Genomic DNA, 23,536 nt, shown 5'->3' on the forward strand with positions numbered 1-23,536 from the left:
TATAAATATTATTTATTTCATATTTGTATCATCCTTTTAAATTTTGTGTATTTTGTTTAATTTACTCTTTAGAATAAAAATTTGTATTTCACACATGTAAAATGTGACATACAAAAGTATATTAGTATGGTAGAATATTTCTATAATTTATGTATATATTGGGATGCTAGTTCAAAGATTAGATACTGATTAGGTATATAATAAAAAAAATTTTAAGAACCACTTGTTGAATAATTGGGATTTAGCCAAAAGCTTCAAGAAACCCCTTCAAGATCTCTGGCATAGGGTTTAGCTAACACAGAAAAGAGTTGGATGCTTTTGCCAATTAAAGTAGCCCAAGTCTATCATTTGGGTGGATCACTTAAGGGAATTACCACTGTCTGCTTAGAAAAATAAGACTTGTGGGGGATCAGTTTGTGAGGGAAGGAAGGGTTCTTAAAGATGATCACCAAGACAAATCTGCCTACTTTTTAAGTGGAAAAAATGATGGACCAGAGAAGGACAGCATGGTGCACAAGCTGGCAGAGAACCTCAGGGACACAGTAAGGATTTGTAATTCCTTGTCTATATTTGGTCCTATAGTTTTCAGTAGTCTTATCAATGACTTCGATGAAGGCATAAGCAACATGTTTGTCAGATTTTAAGATGGCATGAAATTAAAGTAAAGATTTAAAAAGATACATATATTAGAATGATGAGATGAAACCTCTAAGAGGTTGGCATCTTAAGACTGTTCACCTTTTGGTAGTTATAGTTTGACACAATTGAAGAACAAACCAATGAAGAAGTTAAAAAAGGGTGAGAAGGGAAAATTTTTTGGATTCTTTTTTTAATTGGTCAAAACAGAATACTAGGAGAAGCATTCAATGTGGAAGGAGAGGGAGAGGGAGAGAGAGAGAGAGAGAGAGAGAGAGAGAGAGAGAGAGAGAGAGAGAGAGACAGAGAGACAGAGAGACAGAGAGACAGAGAGACAGAGACAGAGACAGAGACAGAGACAGAGACAGAGAGACAGAGAGAGACAGAGAGAGACAGAGACAGAGACAGAGAGAACACATTATCAGGGCTAGTATTCAGTTGAACAGCATTCACAAACACACTGTATTCTACCTTGATGTCTGAAACAGGGCTTAACTAACACAGAAAATTTTCCCTATATTTTAGGATTGGGTCATATTCCCCAATGAAAGTAGCAGTAGTCATCCTATAATTGAGTAAATCACTTAGGAGAATTATCACTGTCTGTTTAGAAAAAGAAAATTTGGAGAGAATAGCACTAAATACACCACAATAGGATATTAAGAAAAAAAACTTAATAATCATAAACTTGAATGTAAATGAAATTAGCTTGCTCATGAAAACAAAATTGAAGACTAGATTTGAAAACATTGCCTACAGAAAACATACCAAGGATATGGGACCATCTATGGGACCATCTTGATATACAGTAGTTTTCTTAGATAAAATTTATTATGGATCAGTTGACTTAAAAAAACAGAAATTATAATCATAAATTCAGATAAGACAAAAGCTAAAATAGATAATTTAAAAGAAACAAGCAGAAAAACCACATTATGCTGTAGGTGCCCCAGAGCTCTGAGATCCCTAGGTCAGAGGAAGTGAGACAGTTTCATATAAGGAATCATCTCTCAGTCAAAAGGAATTAAAAGGATTTTATTAATGCTTAGAAAATAAATAGAGTCAAAAAAGGTGGATCAACTAATTAACTAACTAAGGGAAGAGAAAGAAGTGCTTTAAGAAAAAAATTGTAATGTCAGCCAAGTACCCATAGGTTAGGGAATTTTTCACTTGTGAAGTTCCCAAAGTTGGAGTTCAAAGGAAAGGGAAGAGGGAAATCTTTCCAAGGTCTTCTCATTCTGGGTCCCATAGATAAGGGAGATGATGTTTTCCCAAGCTGAGATCCACTTACACCCATGCCTAAGTCTACAATTCTTCCCCTGAAGCCCCCCTTTCCTCCCCCAAGGCACAGGTGGTATTTATTTAAAAGAAGGATGTATTTTCTTCTGGGGGAAAGAAAAGCTTTTTCTCTATTCTTCACAAGATCAGCGCAGCTAGGGTACCAGATTTCAGTTTACTTTGGAAGGCCAGAGAATTTTTAACTAGCTATTGTCTGCTACACAAAGGTCAAATTGAGCACTTATATTATTGCAGTTGATGCCATCAATGCTTGCAGTAACAACATACTATAAAATAGTATTAATACGGCTAGTTGGCATATCAGATAGAGTGCTAGACTTGGAGTCAAGAAGATCTAATTCAAATTTTGTTCCACACACTTATTATGTGACCTTACTTACTTAGTCTCATTGAGCTTCACTTGCTTCATCTGTAAGGTAAGCTAAAAATAACACCTACATCACAAACTTGTGAGGATCAAATGAGATAATATAAAATGTAAAAGTGCTTTGTAAATCTTAATGCAATATAAAAATATTATTAACAACAATAAATATTGTACTGAATAACAGAAAAGCTTAACTGAAATACAAAAGATGCTGATAATAAGGCATAATAGTAAATGTGAAAATAAGCACAAATATCATGAAAATGTTAACATTTTCAAAATTTGATAAATCTAAGAAAGTTAAATGAGGAAAAAGATCAGAATTAGGAAGAATATTAGAAAAACTGTATTGAAAGACCCATATGGAAATCATTAAATATGACTTTTAGTCTGCTCATTTAGGGAGCAATCATGCTACTTTCACAAAAAATTTGTCATATTCTAAAGCCCTCCTAAATAAATACATAAGAAAAAAAATAAAATTAATAAAGGCAGAAACATTAAACATCTTTTACAAACTGCAACCCAGTAAAAAAGAATAAATTACAAAAGAAAGATACAGACCTACAGATAGAGAGACTAAAAAACAATAACCTAAATATTGAGTGAATCAATAAATGTAAAAAGCAATAAATATTATATCAAAGTCAGTGATGGCATTAATAACATGCCATGATTTTGGGGATGCATCTAAAGTAGTCATTAGATGTAATTTCTATTCCTGAGCATTTACATTAACAAAAGAGAAAACTAATGAACTGAGTATTCATTTATTAGAAACTCAATAAATCAATCCCCCAAAAGTCATGGAGAAGGAAATTTTGAGAATTAAAGCACAAATAGACTCAAAAAGGGAAATAAAACTTATTTTTAACAAACTAAAGAGGTGTATTTTTTGAAATACCAATAAAACTGATTATTAGCTATCTGATCTCCTCTAAATAAAAAAATGAAAGGAAATCCAAATTATTTAAATTAATAAAGTGCAATATCATAGCAAATGGAGATACAATAAAGAAAATAATCAGAATCACTATATCCAGTTCCATGCAAACAGAACTGAGGATTTTAGTGACATGAATTAATACTTGTATTATAAAGTATCCAGATTAATTAAAGGAGAAATTGAGAACCCAAACCCCTATATCTCAAAAAGAGAAAATGAGTAAGCTACAAATGAAATTTAATAGGAAAAAAATATAGAACCAGATAGAATTATAAGTGAATTATAATATTTATTTAATAAAATAATCTCTACTAGTACATAAATTATTTTCAAGAATAAACAAGATACTGTGCCAAAAGACCAGCTTATATAAAATAAATCATAACTCATGGATACATAGATACTCTATAGATCTTCTTCATACTTAGATTCAAATAGTAAGGACACAGAATATTAATTTATTAACCTTGGCTTAGTTGTCTCTTATCAGGTCAAAAATTAGAAACTTCCTAAATTAATTCAGATTGAGGCATTTAGTAGTTTATCATGCTATAGGCATTGAATAACAGTAACAGATTTAATCTGAACAGAAATAAACAAAATGAAATGGAAAACACTTTCTAACATGTGTAAATGGATACTGCTTCATTGCTCTTTCTGCTAATATTATCTGGGACTCAAGTTCCTTCAAATGGTTCTGATAGGGAACCATGGGCAAAGACTTTTTCTCTACACCTAGATTTTACTCTTACTCAGGTCATTGGGGCTGAATCTGTCCAGAACCACAAACTTTGAGGGTAGAATCTAGATGGCAGAATGAGAGAAAGCATTAAAGTGCTACTGATCTGCTTACTCTTATCAACAAAAGTCTAGACTATGAGACCTATTAGTAATGGGTTTAGTTTTTCTTGACTTCTCAGTGAATATGGGGGTTTGTGGTGGGGAGAAGGGGAGAGGAGAAAGGGAAAGAAGGAAGGAAGGAAAGCAAGGCAGGGCAAGGGAGGAAGAGAGGGGAAGGAGGGAGAAGGACTGAAAAAAATCTGATCAGGAAAGCCAAGAAAAAATTACAGTGACTCATTTTCCAGCCCAGGGAAGCTAAGGGGAATGGTCAGAAGGATTTATAGACACTGAGGAAGAGGTCTCAGAGAATTTTGTATGACAGTGTACCCAGGGAGGACCAGGACAGAAAACATTGGGACAGAAAGAGATCCCAGAGGATTCCTTGAACAAGAACATAATTTAAAGTCTGGCATGTAGCAAGTGTTTAATAATTGTTTGTTAATTGACTTAGATGTGTTTTTGATTCTGTAAAAATACTTAAAATAACATTTTCACAAATTGAAGAAAAGATATGAGATATAAAAAAATCATTGTATTATATTTGATAAAATGTCTGACTTCTTAGTGACTTTATACTTTTTTGTAGTATAAGGAATTGAAAACAAAGTAGACACCCACTAATTGGGAAAATGACTAAACAAATTGTAGTACATGAATGGGATGGAATATACTATGTCGAAGAAATGATGAATATGATAAATACCAAGAAGCATAGAAGGATTTATATGAACTGATACAAAGTGAAACAATCAGGAAAAAATATGCACAAAGACTACAGCAAATAGAATTCAAAATTGAAGGCTGAAAAGTTTTGAATGATTAAACTAAGTCACAAAGAAGAGAGATAAGAATCTACCTTCCTTCTTCCTTTGCAAGAGTTGGAAGAATATAAATATAAAACCCAAGTTGGCTGATATAGTGGTCGATTTTGTTGACTATTTCTGTATCTTACTTTTCCATTCCTTGTATCAAGGGCTCTGTGTCTAGGAAAAAAGGGATATTTGGGAAAATGGATGTGAAGTAAAAATAAGCTATCAACAAAGTCTGACATCTATAATATACAGAGCATTTATACAAATCTATAGGATTAAGAGCCATCCTTTACTATTTAAGGGCATAAATAAACAATTTTCAAAAGAAAAAACATGATCAACCACCATCTGGGAAATTATTCAAAATTATTAATATGCATAGAAATGCAAATTAAAACAACTCTGAATTATCACTTTATACTTGTCAGATTGACAAAAGTACTAAGAGATGAAAAATTTCAGGATTGTTGAGGTTGTGGGGTGAAAAAGGAATGCTAATTCACTGTTAATAGAATCATGAATTGTTCTACTCTTATGGAAACCAACCTAAAATTATAAAATAAAGATAATAAAATTACTTCTACTGGATAACTCAATGATATAGCTATTAGTTGTATACCTCAAAGAAGTATCATGCTATAGGCATGATAAAAACTTTTTTTTATCAAAGAAGCTATAAACAGGAAGAAAAGACCCAACAATACAAACTATATTTATAGCATCCCTACATATAGTAGTAAAGGTTGGAAACTTCTATATCTAAGATGAGAAAATAACTGAATAAAGTGGAATATGAGTGTTGTGGAATGTTATTTACCCATAAGAATAAAAAACAAGAAGGACCCAAGGATATATAAGCATATATATATATATATATATATATATATATATTACAATTTAGCTCAAATGTAATGGATAACTTGGTATTGTCTCATTAAAATACACAACCTTCTTCCACACTTTTAGTTCATAGTAAACAAGTGAAATGTAGGATTTCTTGGGTGAAGATAGATGATAAAGGAACATAAGATCAAGAGCCAGAAGGGGCCTCCAAGTTCAAGTCCATTCCCTCCCCCTCCACTGAGTCAATCCTTAATTTTGGAAAAAAATGTCTTCTTGTTGCATTGCTTATGTTTTCAGGAAGTATATTTTATGTTTTTCTTATGCTTATCAACTTTATGAAAACAAATATTTTCAATAAAAAGAGAAGCCTCACTTTGTACTTTAAATGGTAACTGGCCATAGGAGGAGAGGGCTTTGGAGTCCTAGAACCTTGTAAGGAGCCAAAGTAAAACAAAATAAAACTTTGTATAAACAAAATTAGGGGTTAGCCCCTGCTTGGCTTCTTCTCCATTCACTGTGGAACTTTAGGCACATCATTTCTTTGAGGCGAGTTCCTCCTCAATACAATAAGTTGGAGTAAATCACAGAATTATTGTCTCAGATCCCTCAGAAGGGATTTTAGAGGTCATCCAATCCAACCTCCCAGAAAACAGAAATCCCCTCTTTACAGTCCTGACAAAAGAATGCCAGAATGCCAGAAGAGGCTTGAGATGATCTCTTACACATCTTTGATATCTCATTTTATCAAGGGAGCTGAACTAACCACTGAGCTTCTTTTCAGTCTCTGGATGAGGCCCTGAAGTACTGTAACTATGTCTTCACCATCGTCTTCGTCTTTGAGGCCATGTTGAAACTGGTGGCCTTTGGGTTCCGTCGATTCTTCAAGGACAGGTATATGGTGAGGGGAAGGAGGCTGGGGATGAGGGGAGCCCTGACTGAGGAAGCATGAGATAATAATTGTCCAAAGTGGGGATGGAATAGGGAAGAAAGGAGAAAAGGTTAAAGACAATAGACTCTGGAATACAGTCATTATTCTGACTTCTCTAAACAGGATCATTTGGGGGGGTTTTATATTCACATATTTATTTATTTTGAAATCAATGGATCATCAAGTCTTTCTGATCCTCTTGGCATCCAGAGCCTCACCCTCTAAGGTTACTAGCCTACCATCATGTATGCATCTTATTACGTATGCATTCATTTACAGATTCTCTCCGTTAGAATGTAAGCTCTGAGAATCATAGAATTGGAATTGGAAAGAATCTTAGAGATCATTTTATAAATGAGGACATTGAGGTTTAAAAAGTACTTAACCAGTGCAACAGTGTCTTATCCAAGGTCGAAAAGCAAATTAGTGTCTGAGACAGGATTCAAACTCACATCTTCCTAAGTTTGATGCTACAACCACTTCACCATGCTGCCTTTGAAGACTATTTTTGCCTTTCTTCATATTCCCAGGGCTAAGAACACTGTCTCCTATACAGTAAATTGACCAATAGGGGAAACAGATAAACAGACCCAGGGTTTGCCTTCAGGGAACTCACAGATTTCTAGTGGAAGACAAAGAAAGGTCTAAGACATAATTACTCAGAATAAAGCCACAGACTGAGGAAAGACAAGATTTTTTATCCAGAAAAATCTCAATTGAACAGGACAGGGTAGTCCAGAGTCAGTAACCATAAGTGTAACAGGAGATCCAAGGCAGGAGAGATAACTGTGACCTCTGGTGATCAGAGATAGCCTTCTGGAAGAGTTCATCTCTACAAGAAAGGTAGAACTTTGATAGGGTGAATAAAGAGGAAAGGTATTCCAGGTGGTGAAACAGACTGAAGGAAGACAGATATGGGAATAAGACTGAGTGGGTGCATGCTTGTATGAGAGGCTAGGGAAAGGAAGGAAACAAGAATTGGGATGGAGGAAAGGGGAGAAGGTGGTAGAATAATGAGGAGGCCAACTTAGTAAAAGTATAAAAGGTGAGGGGTATGAACTTTATTCTAAAGGCAGTGAATTCTTGGACAGGAAATGATGTGATAAAAATTATGATCACTAGTGACTTCTTGGAAAGGCATTCAATTTGTGCTGGTAGGGTGAGAATTATATGCAATGATATAGTAGAAAGAACCCTGGTCCAATAGTGTGGAGACCAGATTTCTAGTCCTAGCTCTAGTTCCCAAAGCCCTGGTTGACCTTGGGAAAGTCATTTTTCTTTGCTGGGTTTCAGTTTCCCCCCTGTAAGCTATTTTAGCTCTATAACTTTGAGCTCCTCTTCTTATACCACTAACAGGGTTGAGGGATGTGAGATGAAGTCAGAAAATTGTCAACACCAATGGTTAAGGGTTCCTAGAATCTAATTTTCCTTGGGGAAAGGAAAGAGATAAATTGGGAAAGGAAGGGAGGGTTAGAGGCCTCACTGAACCCTAGGTACTCCTTTGCACAGGTGGAATCAGCTCGACTTGGCCATAGTGCTTCTCTCCATCATGGGCATCACCCTGGAGGAAATCGAGATGAATGCAGCCTTGCCCATTAACCCTACCATCATCCGAATCATGCGTGTGCTCCGCATTGCTCGAGGTAGGCTATACCTAGGGCCCAGAATGTTAGCTGCACCACACAACCTGCTGCAACTGAGCTGGCATCTACTGATAGGTAGGAGAAGAAGTAAAGTGGGAGAAAGGCACAGTGCTGAGGTTGTTGGAGGAGAGATAAGAGTTATCTTAACCAGCCCATTCTAGGTTAGCAAATTTCAGAAGTATCCCTAGACATGACCTAAATTCTTGACCTGGATTACTATTCTACTTATTCATTGAGTGACCCCTCTAGGGGTCCCAGCTATCTCTTCATAAAGTGGAGAGGATTGTTAGGATCCAATGAATGGTTGGATTCCTTCATTCAACAATCACAAAGTACCAGTGTTATAGGCCTTGGAGAAGATGCGGGGTTTAGATAAAGCACAAGCCCTGCCTGCATGAATCTTACAATCCTCAAGGACTGTAATTATTATCCTAGAACTATAGAGAACCAATTTTTCCCATTATAAGAATAAGGAAACTGAGGGTAAGAAAAAAAATGACACACTCAAGGTCACAAACCAAATCAGTATTAGAGCTAAAATCCAGGACACTGGGCATCTATGACAAGAATATTTTCTTTAGACCCCAGTTGTCCTGTTTCTTTCTTCCACTGTCAGCAATTCTATCAGCTAACTAGGTAGATTTTATTATCCCCATTACTCCAATAAAGAAGCTGAGGCTCAAAGAACTTAAGGATTCCACACAGTGAATTAGCAGTAGAACTAGTACTAATCTCAATGTTCTGCCTCCTCTCTTCAACCTCCCCTTCCTTCAGACCCTGACCTGGACCAAATTTCCCTAAGAGAGACTAACTTCCTTCTCTGTAAATCAATATTCTACCTCTGGTTTCCCTCCTAGTACTGAAGCTACTGAAAATGGCCACAGGGATGCGAGCCCTACTGGATACAGTGGTTCAAGCATTGCCCCAGGTAAGTCACAGGACTCTGTCCCTATATCTTCCTCAGCTCTCTTCCCCAGACCAGAGATCTATGTGCTCCATTTTGAAGGCACTTTGGGATGGGGAGATAAGAAGATCAAGGACATGTCTCATGGTCTCTTGTCTCTGACAGAGGCAGAGATGTCATCCTCCATGAACATGGGCCTAAGGGAGCCAACCTACATAGATTTGGGTTAGACTCACTGAATAAATGCCATACACTGAAATGGGTGACTGAGGAAGATCTCTAGAACTAGGGTAGGATCCCATCTGTTAAAGATGATCTTTTATCAAGTCCCTTTACCTGTGTTCAGGATATTCTGACACAAGTTCCACTGAAAAACTTGTCTCCCTATTCCCTGGCAACATTTCCTGAGCTAAACTCCATTTATCCATTTACCTAAAGCATTCATTCAACAAGCATTTACTGATTCTCTCGCATGTCAATCCTGTGCTTGGTTTTGTTATATTGAGAAATAGACTGGGATTCTTAAGAACCTGATTTGAGAGCTAAAGGGGACTTTATAGATAGTCTAGGCTAGGAGTTCTTAAACTGCAGTCCACAATAACCAAAGAGTCTGTGGATGTATTTTAGGGAATCTTTGATCTTAGTTGGATATCTTTATTTTCACTAATTTCTAACTGAAATTTAGCATTTCCTTCCATTATTTTTAGTTATGCTAATGAGTCGATAGATTTCACTGTACTTCAAAGGGTTCCATGATACACAAAAAAGTTAAGAAGCTCTGATCTAAACCAATCTCCTTATTTTACAAATGAAGAAATGATGTTAAGGGACTTGCCCATGTGACATAATTAGTCAATGGAAGAAATAATATTTGAATTCAAGTCTTTTAACTCTTTCTGTCTCCCTGGAAGAATTGACCTTTTTTCTACCTTCAACTGAGGAGTTCACAGTTTGGGGCTGAAAAGAGACTACTCATGAAATCACATTCTCATTTGAAAAATGAAACTTGCAGAGAGTAATTAATGGTGGAAAAGATATCCTAAGACTCCAGGCTAGGAGCTAAGAAATATACAGTAGAGACAGTAAGATCTGTAGTTTAGAGAGAGAGAACACCACAGAAAGGAGTGATCAGTAAAGGATTGCTGGAGGCGATAGTCTGGGGGTCAACAGAGTTTCTTGATTTTTTTGTGGTTCCTTTGCCAATAAAATACCTTTTCATTATTTTCTAAGATTCTTAATTTAAGGGCATACTAAATTTTGATTAGAGATTAGTGAAAATAAAGATGCAATTTTTTCCCCATTCAAATTCATGGATTTCCTAAAAAATATCTCCATATAGGCCAGGTTAAGAATTCCTGATCTAGAAGGTCCCTTTCATCTCTAAATCAATGACCTATTTCCCAATATTCTTGTTTAGGTATGGGTTGTATAAGATGCCTCTGTAATCCTTTCTGATTCTCAAGTCATGAAATTCTGTGACTTGCTGTACTGGGATTTTCCTCTCAATGCCCATACTTGGTTTTGCATAGACTTTTGACCACACTGAGAGTAAAGGTCCAGGATCCCACACTCATGTGGTCTCTCTGTCCATCTGTGAGCACCAGGCAGTGATGGGAGTGGAGAACAGGGAAGTCACTGAAAGAAGGAGATAATTCTACCAGCTGATAATTAAAGAACTATAAGCTAAGGTTTCTCCATGGACAGATTTCAGGGCGCCCATGAATGTGGTGAGAAAAATAAATTACATCTTTTTATTCACCAACTCCAACTGAAATTTAGCATTTCCTTCAATTAAGAATTTAAATGTGGGGCGGCTAGGTGGCGCAGTGGATAGAGCACCAGCCGTGGAGTCAGGAGTACCTCAGTTCAAATCCAGACTCAGACACTTAATAATTACCTAGCTGTGTGGCCTTGGGCAAGCCACTTAACTGCATTTGCCTTGAAAAAAAAACTAAAAAAAAAAGAATTTAAGTGGAAAAACAAAATAAAACATAATATTATTTTGATAAGAAGTTCATGAGCTTTCACCCAGCTGTCAGAGGGATCTAGGATGCAAAAAAAAAAGGTTAAGGATGCCTGTTAAGCTCATCTATATATAATTAGTAATTTCCCAGCCAAATATCAGTGAAATAAAGCTATGGGAAGACACATAATATAATTTCCCTGAGCTGTATTCATTGCTCCCCAAATCATCCCCCAGCCCAACAAATGAGCCCTGAATGTTTCCAAAGTTCCCCATAATTTCTAATAACTTAGTATAGCCCCACCCAAACCAACCATCCATTTAGCCCCAGAGCCCAGCAGTGGTCAAAGGTAAGCCTAGTGATCATTTCTCTGGTCACTGGGGACATTAGGAAAATGAGTAACTAAGAAAAGAAGTTTCTTCAATATAAGGAAATCAAAAGAACAAAGCAAGCCCGGAGTGTAGCTAGGAGGAGTGGCTTCCTTTCCTTAGTGTCCCAGCTGAGTTAGTCCAGTTCCAGATTTCAAGGAACAGAAATATGATTCCACATTCCTTAAATCTCACTACAGGGTTTATTCACAACTTAGAAACCACTGATGGTAAATATACAGAGACAAAAACGTGTGCACGGACTCAGTTTCTCAGCTGCCTATTTTGGTCTCTAGGGAACAAACCAGTCCCTCTCCAAACTACAGGCTATGTCTTGAGAGGCCACAGCAGCTAGAGGTAGCCCTGTTTTATATTTGGGAAAGCAAAGGAAGCCTTTTCCAAATCCACTGATTTACTAGATCCTTTCTGAAAGGATCTTGTCATGGATAAGCTAGTTCAAAATATAATCCTAGATTTGATTCAATTTAACAAGTATTACTCAGGGTCTAGTTTAAGCAAGTCACTATGCTAGATCCTGAAACAAAGAAAAAATAATCTAACCTTCAGCAAGCTCATATTTTACTGAGAGGTACAACATGTAACCATGAAGAAAAACAGGAGAATTAATGAAGAGAGAATGTAGGAACTAAGGGGCTTAGGAGAGACTTCCTAGAGGTGTTGAGTTTTGAAGGCTACCTTTGAGCTTGGTATGTGAGGAGCCTGTGCATGGGTGATGGCCATGGGCAATGCCAGCACATCTGATGCTGCAGGTCCTGGCTCTGTGAAATATGCATGGCAGATGATATGTGATGAGCCAGGGGAGGGAGGAAGCCCAGGCATTCCACCTGGCTGCCTTGATTTGGGGCCCTGGTCTGTGGTGTGGGACAAGAGGTAGGAAGCAGATGGCATGTGGGGATATGGCCAGTCTGTGTATGAATGACACCTGTGGGTGATTCCTGCCTTCCTGAGCCTGTAGGCCCCAGGGTGGCATGATGTGATGTGTGGTGAGGCTGTGCATGGGTAACACCCGGGCATGATGCCAGCCTGCCTGACCCCATTCTACTTTCTTCTCATGTAGGTAGGGAACCTTGGCCTGCTTTTCATGCTCCTGTTTTTTATCTATGCTGCCCTGGGAGTGGAGTTGTTTGGAAAACTGGGTAAGTAGCAACTGAGGGTCAGCATCTTCTGAAGCCAACAAGTTGCCCCCCCCTCTCTGTTGTTGAATTTCATCCCCCTAGGGCCCAGAGATCCCTTACCCATCCCCCTTTTTTATTACTGTGGGTGAAAAAGGACATTTGAGCTCAGAAGATGAACCATGGCCTCAGTCCTTACTTCTAGTATTCTTCCCTTTTCATACCTGCTACCTCTGGCATCACATGTAAGAACACATCCACAAACAAATGCACACTTAAATTGGATCTTAAAGATCCATAACCCTAACTTTGTGTATCTAGAATACTATAATCTAATTGAGCCTACTTTATTTTACTCATAAGGATACTAAGGCCCAGAAAGAGTAAGAGACTTTCTCAGAATCATATAGGAAATGAGAAGAGTTGGGTATCCCAGGGTCACTGTCACCATCTTGTGTTCCTTATTATAACCATTGTAGTTTATCCACCCTTCATCTTTGAAGAAATAACAGTCCAATTTTAAAAATGAAGAAACTGAAGTCCCTTGTCTTCAAAGAGCATAGCAGAGATCCTCTAGTATTGGATTAAGTGGAAAAACAAAATAAAACATAATATTATTTTTTAATAAATTGGTTTTTTATTAAAGATATTTGAGTTTTACAATTTTCCCCCCCAATCTTACTTCCCTCCTCCCACCCCCAATGGAAAGCAATCTGTCAGTCTTTACTTTGTTTCCATGTTGTACCTTGATCCAAATTGAGTGTGATGAGAGAGAAATCATATCCTTAAGGAAGAGACAAGAGGTCTAAGAGGTAACAAGATCAGACAATAAAATATCTGTTTTTTCCTAAATTAAAGGGAATAGTCCTTGAACTTTGTTCAAACTCCACAGCTCCTTATCTGGATACAGATGGTACTCTCCTTTGCAGAGAGGCCAAAATTGTTCCCAATTGTTGCACTGATGGAATGAGTGAGTCCTTCAAGGTTGCTCATCACTCCCATGTTGCTGTTAGGGTGTATAGTGTTTTTCTGGTTCTGCTCATCTCACTCAGCATCAGTTCATGCAAATCCCTCCAGGCTTCCCTAAAATCTCATCCCTCCTGGTTTTTAACAGAACAATAGTGTTCCATGACATACATATACCACAGTTTGCTAAGCCATTCACCAATCGACATTTAATTAATTTCCAATTCTTTGCCATCACAAACAGGGCTGCTATAAATATTTTTGTACAAGTGATGTTTTTACCCTTTTTCATCATCTCTTCAGGGTATAGACCCAGTAGTGGTATTGCTGGGTCAAAGGGTATACACATTTTTGTTGCCCTTTGGGCATAATCCCAAATAGCTCTCCAGAAAGGTTGGATGAGTTCACAGCTCCACCAACAGTGTAATAGTGTCCCAGATTTCCCACATCCCTTCCAACAATGATCATTATCCTTCCTGGTCATACTGGCCAATCTGAGAGGTGTGAGGTGGTACCTCAGAGAAGCTTTAATTTGCATTTGTCTAATAATTAATGATTTAGAGCAATTTTTCATATGGCTATGGATTGCTTTGATCTCCTCATCTGTAAATTGCCTTTGCATATCCTTTGACCATTTGTCAATTGGGGAATGGCTTTTTGTTTTAAAAATATGACTCAGTTCTCTGTATATTTTAGAAATGAGTCCTTTGGCAGAATCATTAGCTGTAAAGATTGTTTCCCAATTTACTATGTTTCTTTTGATTATTTTGATAAGAAGTTCATGAGCTTTCACCCGGCTGTCAAAGGGATCTTGGATGCAAATTTAGCAGATGAGGAAACTGAGGTCCAGCTAGCATTTCAATGGTATTTCATAGTTTGTAAAGTGCTTTACAAATTCTATCTCCCTTGATCTCTATGACAATCCTATGAGGGCGGGACAATTATTATCCCCATTTTCCAAATGAGGAAACTGAGGCTGCTCAAGATCATACAGAATGTATGATCAGGTCTTTCTGATTTTGCACGTTGCACAGACTGCACACTGCATCACCAAGGTCATACAGTTTTAAGTAGCAGAGCTGGTATGTGAATTCTAATTCTCTGATGCCAAACCTAGTACTCCTGTTATCATGCCATCCTTTCTCAGGGCAATATACAAACAGGGTGCTTGGTTTCATTCAGAAGCTTACATGATATATTTGCTTGCATTTACAGATACACCTGCACATAAATGTATTCTTCAATTGTCAGGGGTTTCCATGTACTTTTATATACAGATATATACAGCCACATGCACACATCTGCAAATTACCCCAGGATGTAATTCAATTAATCCTTAATCTCAGAGCATGTCCCCAGGAGCCCTGAGGTAGCCTGGGCTTAGACAGAAGCAGGCTCTTACCCCTCTGCCCTCTGGCCCCATCCATCAGCAACTAACTTTCTCCCTCCTTGGTCTTGGTGAGTTTCCTAGCCACATGTCATTAACTGGTTATCTACCAGATAAGGAAAAAGAAACCTTTATCTTTCTATCCCTCAGACAAGGCTCCTTCAGTTGGGTCACCAGGCAGAGTTCATAGCAGGAATCATCATGTTTTTTCTTTTTGTTTGTTTTAAATTTGTTTATTTTTTCACATTATTGTAATAGTCTTGTGGTAAAAATAAGCATAATCCCTCTTCCCCCCACAAAGATAGAGAAACCTCAAGAAAAATAAAATGAGAGAAAAGAAACTAGTGTACTTCAGACTGAATTCAGATACCTTCAGCTTTGTCTGTGAAAATGGATAGCATTCTTTATCATAGGTCCATCAGAGAGGTTGTTTCCATATTTTTTCCCACAGCTGCTATTGTCAGCTATATTTCCCTCCAAACTATTCTTCCTCAGCCCCATTTATTCTATTCTATTCTATTCTCTCTCTCTCTCTCTCTCTCTCTCTCTCTCTCTCTCTCTCTCTCTCTCTCTCTCCTTTCACCCTGTCCCTCCTCAAAAGTGTATTGTATCTGACCACCTTCTCCCATGATCTTCTATGACCTACACCCCTTCCCCTCCCCCATCCCTTTTCTCCCATCTCTTTCCTCTCCTTTTATCCTCTAGGATAAAATAAATTTCTATAAACTATTGTAAGTGTATGCTATTTCCTCTCTGAGCCACTTCCAATGAGAATGAAGCCTCACCCATTTCGCCCCTCACCTTCTCCCCTTCCACTCCATTGCAAAAACTTTTTCTTGCCTCTTATACGTGAAATATCTTAGCCATACAACTTCTCCTTTCCCTTTCTCCCTGTACATTCCTTTCTTGCCTAATAACTACATTTTTATAATATATTATACCTTCATATTCAGTTCCTTCCTGGGCCTTGTCTATATATGCTCCTTCTAACTGCCCTCAATTTTTATTTTACTCTCTGCTTCTAAGATATCAGGGCAATTTTCCCGGAGAATTTCTTGGAAAATTAAGTCTAAACCCGTTTCCTAGTCATGACTTTCAGGTAGTCCAATAATTTTTAAATTATCTCTTGTGGTCTGTTTTCCATGTCAGTTGATTTTTCAATAAATTATTTCACATTTTCTTCTTGTTTTTTAATTCTTTTGCTTTTGTTTTATTGTTTCTTGATTTCTCACAAAGTCATCAACTTTCCTTCCATTCTATTTTCTTCAGAGAGCTTTTTTTAATCTCCTTCTCTATCTGTCCCATTTTTGCTTTTTAAAGCATTCTTCTCCTCACTGACCTTTTGGACTGATTTTTCCATTTAACCTAAACTGTTTTTAAGATGTTATTTTCTCCAGTATTTTTATGTATCTACTTTACCTAACTGCTGACTTGGTTTTCCTGATTTTCCCACATCACTTTCATTTTTCTTCCAATTTTTCCTGTACTTTGGGGCATCTAAGTGGCACAGTATATAGAGCACTGGCCCTGGAGTCAAGAGTACCTGAGTTCATATCTGACCTCAGACCCTTAATAATTACCTGTGTGGTCTTGGCCAAGCCACTTAAACCCATTGCCTTGCAAAAAAACCCCAATTTTTCCTGTACCTCCCTTAATTGATTTTCAAAATCTTATTTGAGCTCTTCTATAGCCTGAGACCAATTCATATTTTTCTTGAAGGTTTTGGACTCAGAAGTTTTGAATTTGTCATCTGAGTATGTGTATGTGGATCCTCCATGGGACCAAAATAATTGTCTATGGTTAGATTATTTTTCTTCTGTTGTTTGCTCATTTCCCCAGCCTGTGACTTGACTTTAGCATTCTTTTAAGATGGGGTTATGATTCCAAAGTGGAGGATGCACTTCCCCAAGTTTTGAGAGTTTTTGCAACCATTTTCAGGGACACCCTCCCAGGGCCTCAATTCCTTTAAGGAATTATGAGAGACTCTGACTGCTCTCCTAGCTTGTACTCTGGTCTGTGGATACCACAAGAACTTCCTTCTTCCCTGGAACTAGGAGGAGGGTCCCTGCTCTGCTATGGCAGTATGGGGTCCCAGACTGCAACTTGGATCTGAGTATGGACAAAGGAACAGAGTCCTACCCCAGAAATAGCAGAGAGACTTCTGCAGTCTCCCCCAACCCCTTTTCTGTCCATGGCTTGAGCACTCTGCAAGCAGCTTCTAGTTGGCTTTGCAGGCCTCTACTTGTTCTCCTAGACCAAGTCTATGCTGAGGCCTGCTCTGGGCTCCTAGCTCTCTGGTGTGGCAGAGTTTTCCTGCTAACCTTCCAAGTTGTCCTTAGCAATCCCTAAACTGAAAGGCCTGGAAACTGCCAACAGACTCAGGAGCCCCAAGGGACCCAGGCACCTGAAGGCTGCTCCTGCATGGCTGGAGCTCGTTTGTTCTGGTGGTTGGCATGGCCCAGGCTGCGCTGCAGCCCTTTCCAATTCCATTGTAACAGGCTCTTCCTGCAGATCTTCCAATATCTTGGATTAGAAAATTGTTTTGCTTGATTTTTCTGTAGATTCTGTCACTCTAGAATTTGGTTAGAGTCTTAATTTAAATCATTTGGAGTGGTCAGAAGGGTGAGCTTCTGGAATTTCCTGCCTTCACTCTACCATTTTGGCTCTGCCCCCCATCATGCTTTTTCTTCATAACTCTTGGGATTTATTCCCATCCAACATCTGATCTGAGCAATCCTGATCAAGAAGGATCATCCTTATCATACAGATAAGGAAACTGAGGCTAGGAAAAAGTGATTTTTTTCAAGATCACAAAGCAAAACTCAAATCCCCTGGTTCTTAGAAGAGGAACTATTAGAACGAGAACATGCTTTCTATTAGTAGGGGTTGAGGAAACCACTGCCACCACTGGCTGTACTATCAAAGGTAGAAGTCCCCAGCTTTTGTAGGAGATTCTCTAAAATGACCAGATCCCTTTATCTCTACCTCTATGGAATGAGTTAAGGTAAATACATCATTATAGAAGACTAAAACAAAAAAGAATCATATTAAGTAGACAATTGTTTTTGGATTATCCAGAGTTTGGGATTATCTGTGTCAATGCTTTGAATAGTTAAAAATTAACTAGAATGACTCCATACAACTGATCATGAAGCCTCACTCAAAGCATCCTGCTGTGAGGCTCCATAATAGTTATACTAAGGCTTACAAAGATTGAAGTATTACATAACCACATTTTGTCAATGGGAAAACTATATGCTAATAGAAATGATCAATAAGGACCTATGCAAGGTCTTAAAACCAGATCTTATAATGCTAAATTCAAAGCCCTTTCTTTTATATTACCCTGAATGCTCATTAGCCTTAATTTCTAACAGTATTTGAATTGCAAATCAGTTCTTCATGTCAACAAGGTATGTTCATCCCTGATCCTTACCCTGCCCAGACCCATATATTAGTAGCACAATCTAAAGGGAGGAAAAAGTATTAATTTGGGGACTAGAGGACTTTGGTTTGAACACTATCAGTTGCTTAGGACCTATGTGACCTTAAAAATCGCTTCTCTGGGACAAGTTTCTTCACCTATAGAATGAAGGGACTGGTTGTACCTCAGTAAGCCAAACTATCTCTTCTGACTTGAAATCCTGTGATATATTTTTTATGATCAAATCAGTCTACTCAGTGTTAATTTGCATTTCAAAAGCAGCAGCAAAGTGTAAAAGAGAGAATCCTGGACTAGGAACTCACTGCTAACCTTAAGAGTCATATCAGTTATCTCAGCCTCAGTGTACTCATCTACAAAATGGGGATTTCCCTCCTTGCCCTACCCTGCCTCCCTAATGGGACTTTAGGTTACAAACCTTGAGAGCACAGACTAGGGCAGGAAGTCTATAGGGTAAACTGTGGCTATTAGTCAGTGGGGAATCCAAGAAAGGGGATTTGGAGGGGGCTACAGGATGTCTGACTTCACAGGGAAGGAAGAAAAGTTAGTGAAGCAAAAGAGACTGGAGAAATAAAACAGAAACAAAATGATTGTAGGGAAATATCTGGGAGTCAGGCTTTCAATTAGTTATGAGGAAGCTAGAACCTGGGAAGCTAAAAACCTGTCTTGAACCTGGGAAATTAGGGTGTAAACCTACCCTAAACTGATCCTCAGACTACCAGAGTGGGAGTGGAGTTACACACTCTGAGCTCATTAAGAAAGATGGAAGGCTGAAGTTTAGGTAGCCAGAGGTCCCTGGAGAAGCAGTAGAGGATTATAGAGTTCCCCTTAGTTTCTCCAAGGGTTACCATTGGTCACAAAGTCCCCTATTCCCACCCCATCCCCCATACAAAGTCTGGGTAGGTAGGTTGGACAAGATGCACTGTATCAAGAACTGCCAATAGCCTGTTGCCAGGGCAAGACAGGCATCCAAGAGTTCAGATTACCTTGGCAAGGTCTTTATTTTCCCCTTCTTGTGCAAGGCTACCAGACAGATTAATTTATTCATTCATTTATCAGACAAATCTTGTGTAACTAACCACAGAGGAGGTAAAAGTAAGCAACCCTGTCCTCAATGATTGAGAGCAGATTTGACATTACAATAACTGATACAGATAATCCCAAACTCTGGATTGTTATTGTAAAGTCAAATCTCCAGCATTTTTTGGTTTATAAAGATTTATAAAACTCTTTTTGTTCCAAAAATCTTTGAGATTAGATAGAACCAATGTGCAAACCTATGCAAGTCTCCATATCTCAGTTTTCTCATCTAAAAAATGAAAGGGTTGAACTTGATGACCTCTGAGGTTGCTTCCACCTCTAGATCTATGGTCCTATTGACATCCTAACTCTATGGTTTTAAATATTATCATCCCATTTTACAGATAAGGAAGCTGAGGTTAAAAACTCATTAAGCAACTTGTTTATAGTCACAGTAAGAGTCAAGGTTTGAATCCAATTCTCCTGACTTTAATTTCACTCTACCATTACTTGTTTGTTCATCCAACATAGCTCTTTGTACTCATTGGTCAGGATAAGAAGCTCCTTGGGAGAATCCTTCCTTCCCCCCAGGAAAGGAACCAGGAGTGATGTGGCCAGAATTGTCATTGTAGGGGAGCCCTGTGCTACCTGACCAGGCTGGTGGGTCTCTTCTTGCTTCCTAGATTGCAGTGAAGATAACCCATGCGAAGGTCTGAGCAGACATGCTACCTTCACCAACTTCGGCATGGCCTTCCTCACCCTCTTCAGAGTGTCCACAGGGGACAACTGGAATGGAATCATGAAGGTATCTCCCTAACACCCACCACCAACACTCCCAAGTAACACAGTTGCTTCCCTCACCTCCACTCCTTCCCCACCTCTGCCCCCTAATATAGGGAAGAAGGGGGGGGGGGACAGAGACAAGAGCTCTGCCCTGCCCTCAGAAATCCCACAGTCTGGAGGGAACTAGACTAGGACACAAGCCCTACCTTCTGAGTACTCATAAAAAAGTAGGGCTTTACATGGATTGATGTATTAATTTAAAATTTACAAGTTTTATGTGAATCAGTGAAAGTCTGCATTTGATCCAGATATAGTAGGACTTCAGAGAAGGGGCAAATGGTCAGAGAATGCTCCTGAGGCAGTTAGGGGATGTAATAAATAAAACATTATATTTGAGGTCAGGAAGATCTAAATTTGAATCCTGACTCTGATATGTCTAGCTGTGTGACCTTAGGTAAGTAACTCTCACCCTCCATTGGGGATGATAATAATAACTTCTACCTCTTAGATTCAGTTTGTCCATCAAATGAAATAACAGGTGTAAAGTGCTTTGCTAACCTTAAGGTGCCTTAATAGTTTGGGCAGCCTTTGAAAAGATGTCAGTGAGACATTCCAAGAATGAGGAGTAGCATGAGGAAAGGAAAGGAGAATGAGCACTGGAGTCTGTGGGAATGACAATAGGGAACCCACCTTAGCTGAATGAAAGGGTGGATTAATATTAGGGAGAAGGGAAAGATAAGTTTGGATAGTTATTTGGAGAGCAGTGAATGAAGGGCTTTCAATCTAAGGCAAGATTCATCTAGCTTCATCCTTTAGCTCCAGCTTCCCAGGATCCTTGGGTAATTAAGATAAATGGGTCTCCAGGACCAGTGGAACCTGGGATGTCCTTGCCATAGTCTAGACAAGTCTGGCCTGGAAAAGCAGACCAGCAGGGCAGGGAAAGGATGGCTTGGGTGCCATCCCAGGCTTGTCTCTGTGGTCAGGACACACTACGGGAATGTGCCCGTGAGGACAAGCACTGCCTGAGTTACCTGCCCATCATCTCACCCGTCTACTTCGTCACCTTCGTCCTGGTTGCCCAGTTTGTACTGGTCAATGTGGTGGTGGCTGTGCTGATGAAGCATCTGGAGGAAAGCAACAAGGAAGCTCGGGAAGATGCAGAGATGGATGCTGAGATTGAGCTAGAGATGGCTCAGAGCAGCACGGTTCCTATCACTGTGGCCCGGGGCCCAGGGCCCCCTCCTGGCCCAGACAGTCGGCCACCCATAGGGAGCCACCAGACTGGCAGCCCTGAGTCCACCCTGTCCACAAAGCAGCAAGCCCTGGTAAGCATATATCGGCCACCTCCCTGCTTCTTCAGATCAGTATAGTCAAACTTATTTCTGGGGAGGGAACCATTCCCTGCACCTTCATATTAAATCTTGGAACTAAGAGTTCTTAACCTGGGGGTTAAGGAAAAAATTATTTCTTTATTTAAATATAATTGGTTTCCCTTGTAATCCTACATATTTTGGATTATGCATTTAAAAACATTATTCTACCAAAAAAAAAAAAAGATTATTCTATTGGCTTCCTGCTAAAGGAGTCCAGAACACATAAAAAGGTTAAGCTCTCCTGCTACAGAACTAAGTCTGCTTCTGATGAGGCCCAGACCCACATCTCAGGACATTTGGAAGATGCCATGGGCCTTCATGGGACTCCACAGGCCTAGACCCTGAGTTTAGAGCTGGAGAGGAAAAGCCCAGGGTGTAGGCTTGAGATGACTTGGGATCCACTGTCTTGCATCATTACAGGAAGGTGCTGCCTCTTCCAAGGAGTCTAGAAACCTCCTTGTGGTGCACAAGGTTGCTGTGTCTAGGATGCACTCCCTACCCAATGACAGCTACATGTTCCGGCCCGTGGTGCCAGCCACAGCCCCACATACCCTGCAGGAGGTGGAGATGGAGACATATGCAGCAAAAGCCCCAACAGGTATGGAGGAGGGAGCTGACTCCAATGTCTCACCTGTATCTCCCACCACACTACCAGCAACAACCCTTCCCCCCACCAAGTAGATCAAGAAGAGACTGATAAATGAAGCTACTCATTGGCCTTGTTGGAATGGAAAGAGATAGACCCAAAGTCTGTCAAATCAGGAGAAAAAGGAAAATGGGAGGGAATGAGAGAGAGAGAGAGAGAGCCACATTTGACATGCAAAGGTCTAATCAGCTAAATGTGAGACTAGTCAAGTCTCATCCTTTCGTTGGATTTCAGTTTTCCCCATGTAAAAAAATGAGGAAACATGATTAGATCACCTTTAAGGTTCTCCTATATAGCACAAGTTTGTTCCCAAGTCCCTCACTAGTCTCAGGGCTTTCCAGTTTAAAAAACACCTTTGCATCTTTGTGCCATAGTCTTGGAAAGGAGGTAGGCAGTTCTAACTTTAGAGGGAAAACTCAGTGGCAGAGCTGACTCCCAGGTCTCTGAACTCCCATGAGTTAAGAGCCCTTTCTACCATATCAGGAAAGGTCAACAGATGAGAGAATGGGTTGAACTCCCCAGTGATAAAAACATGGGTGTTTCTGTGCCAGTGCTGAGAAGGACCTGCTACAGCTAGGATACAGCACTCTGGAGGAAACATATGAAGGGTTCCAAACTCAGAATCCCATATCTTAGCAGTAAAATATTGGTATTTGCTGATTCCCAAAACATTATTCCCCATTATGCCCTATTGAGTTGGGGGGAAGGATGGGGATGAAGGGAGGGCTAGTGTCCAGGTTATCTCACAGTCACCTCCAGACTCCAACTAAACCTCAACTAAAGCAAGGGAGTTGAGTTTATCAGTCTATTGAAAAAGTTCTGTCACCCCCTCAAACAATCAAGAATGGTCATGAGTATAGGTGTTCTACTCACACACTCCCAACAATGGCACAGTCATTCAGTTATAAAGTCAAGGTTCCTTTTCTTGTATAAAGGGGCTATGACATGACTCGAGACACAGATTGTTCATGGAAAACTGTCAAGGATTCCTTCCCAGAGAACAATCAAGTTCTTTCAATGATTTGAAACCAGAGAGATTTGCTCTTTGAAGTAAGTGTTCTTGAATGATCTCTCAGGTGAACTAACACATCTAGAGATCTGCTTTACTACCACTCCTCCCTTTCCCTTCAAAGGAAGTCATTGGGCATGGATGTGCCAGCTGTAATCAGTGTTCAGTGAAGAGGGGGTCTTGAACTTCCTATCTGAGGGAAGTGTGGATAATTACACAGCATGGAG

General features: G+C 39.2%; 1 protein-coding gene across 1 annotated transcript in view; it reads left to right on the top strand.

The window, feature by feature from the left end:
• The window catches only part of CACNA1H (calcium voltage-gated channel subunit alpha1 H), a 446,470-nt gene that overhangs the window by 405,888 nt on the left and 17,046 nt on the right, over window positions 1–23,536 (top strand). The window contains exons 26-32 of the mRNA XM_074197130.1: window positions 6,525–6,634; window positions 8,181–8,314; window positions 9,172–9,242; window positions 12,629–12,707; window positions 20,182–20,303; window positions 21,265–21,606; window positions 22,075–22,252. Of these exons, the coding sequence (XP_074053231.1) occupies window positions 6,525–6,634; window positions 8,181–8,314; window positions 9,172–9,242; window positions 12,629–12,707; window positions 20,182–20,303; window positions 21,265–21,606; window positions 22,075–22,252 (1,036 nt within the window). The remainder of the gene's footprint in view (window positions 1–6,524; window positions 6,635–8,180; window positions 8,315–9,171; window positions 9,243–12,628; window positions 12,708–20,181; window positions 20,304–21,264; window positions 21,607–22,074; window positions 22,253–23,536) is intronic.

Source organism: Macrotis lagotis, chromosome 8 (genome assembly GCF_037893015.1).
Source record: "Macrotis lagotis isolate mMagLag1 chromosome 8, bilby.v1.9.chrom.fasta, whole genome shotgun sequence".
Taxonomy (NCBI): Eukaryota; Metazoa; Chordata; class Mammalia; order Peramelemorphia; family Peramelidae; genus Macrotis; species Macrotis lagotis.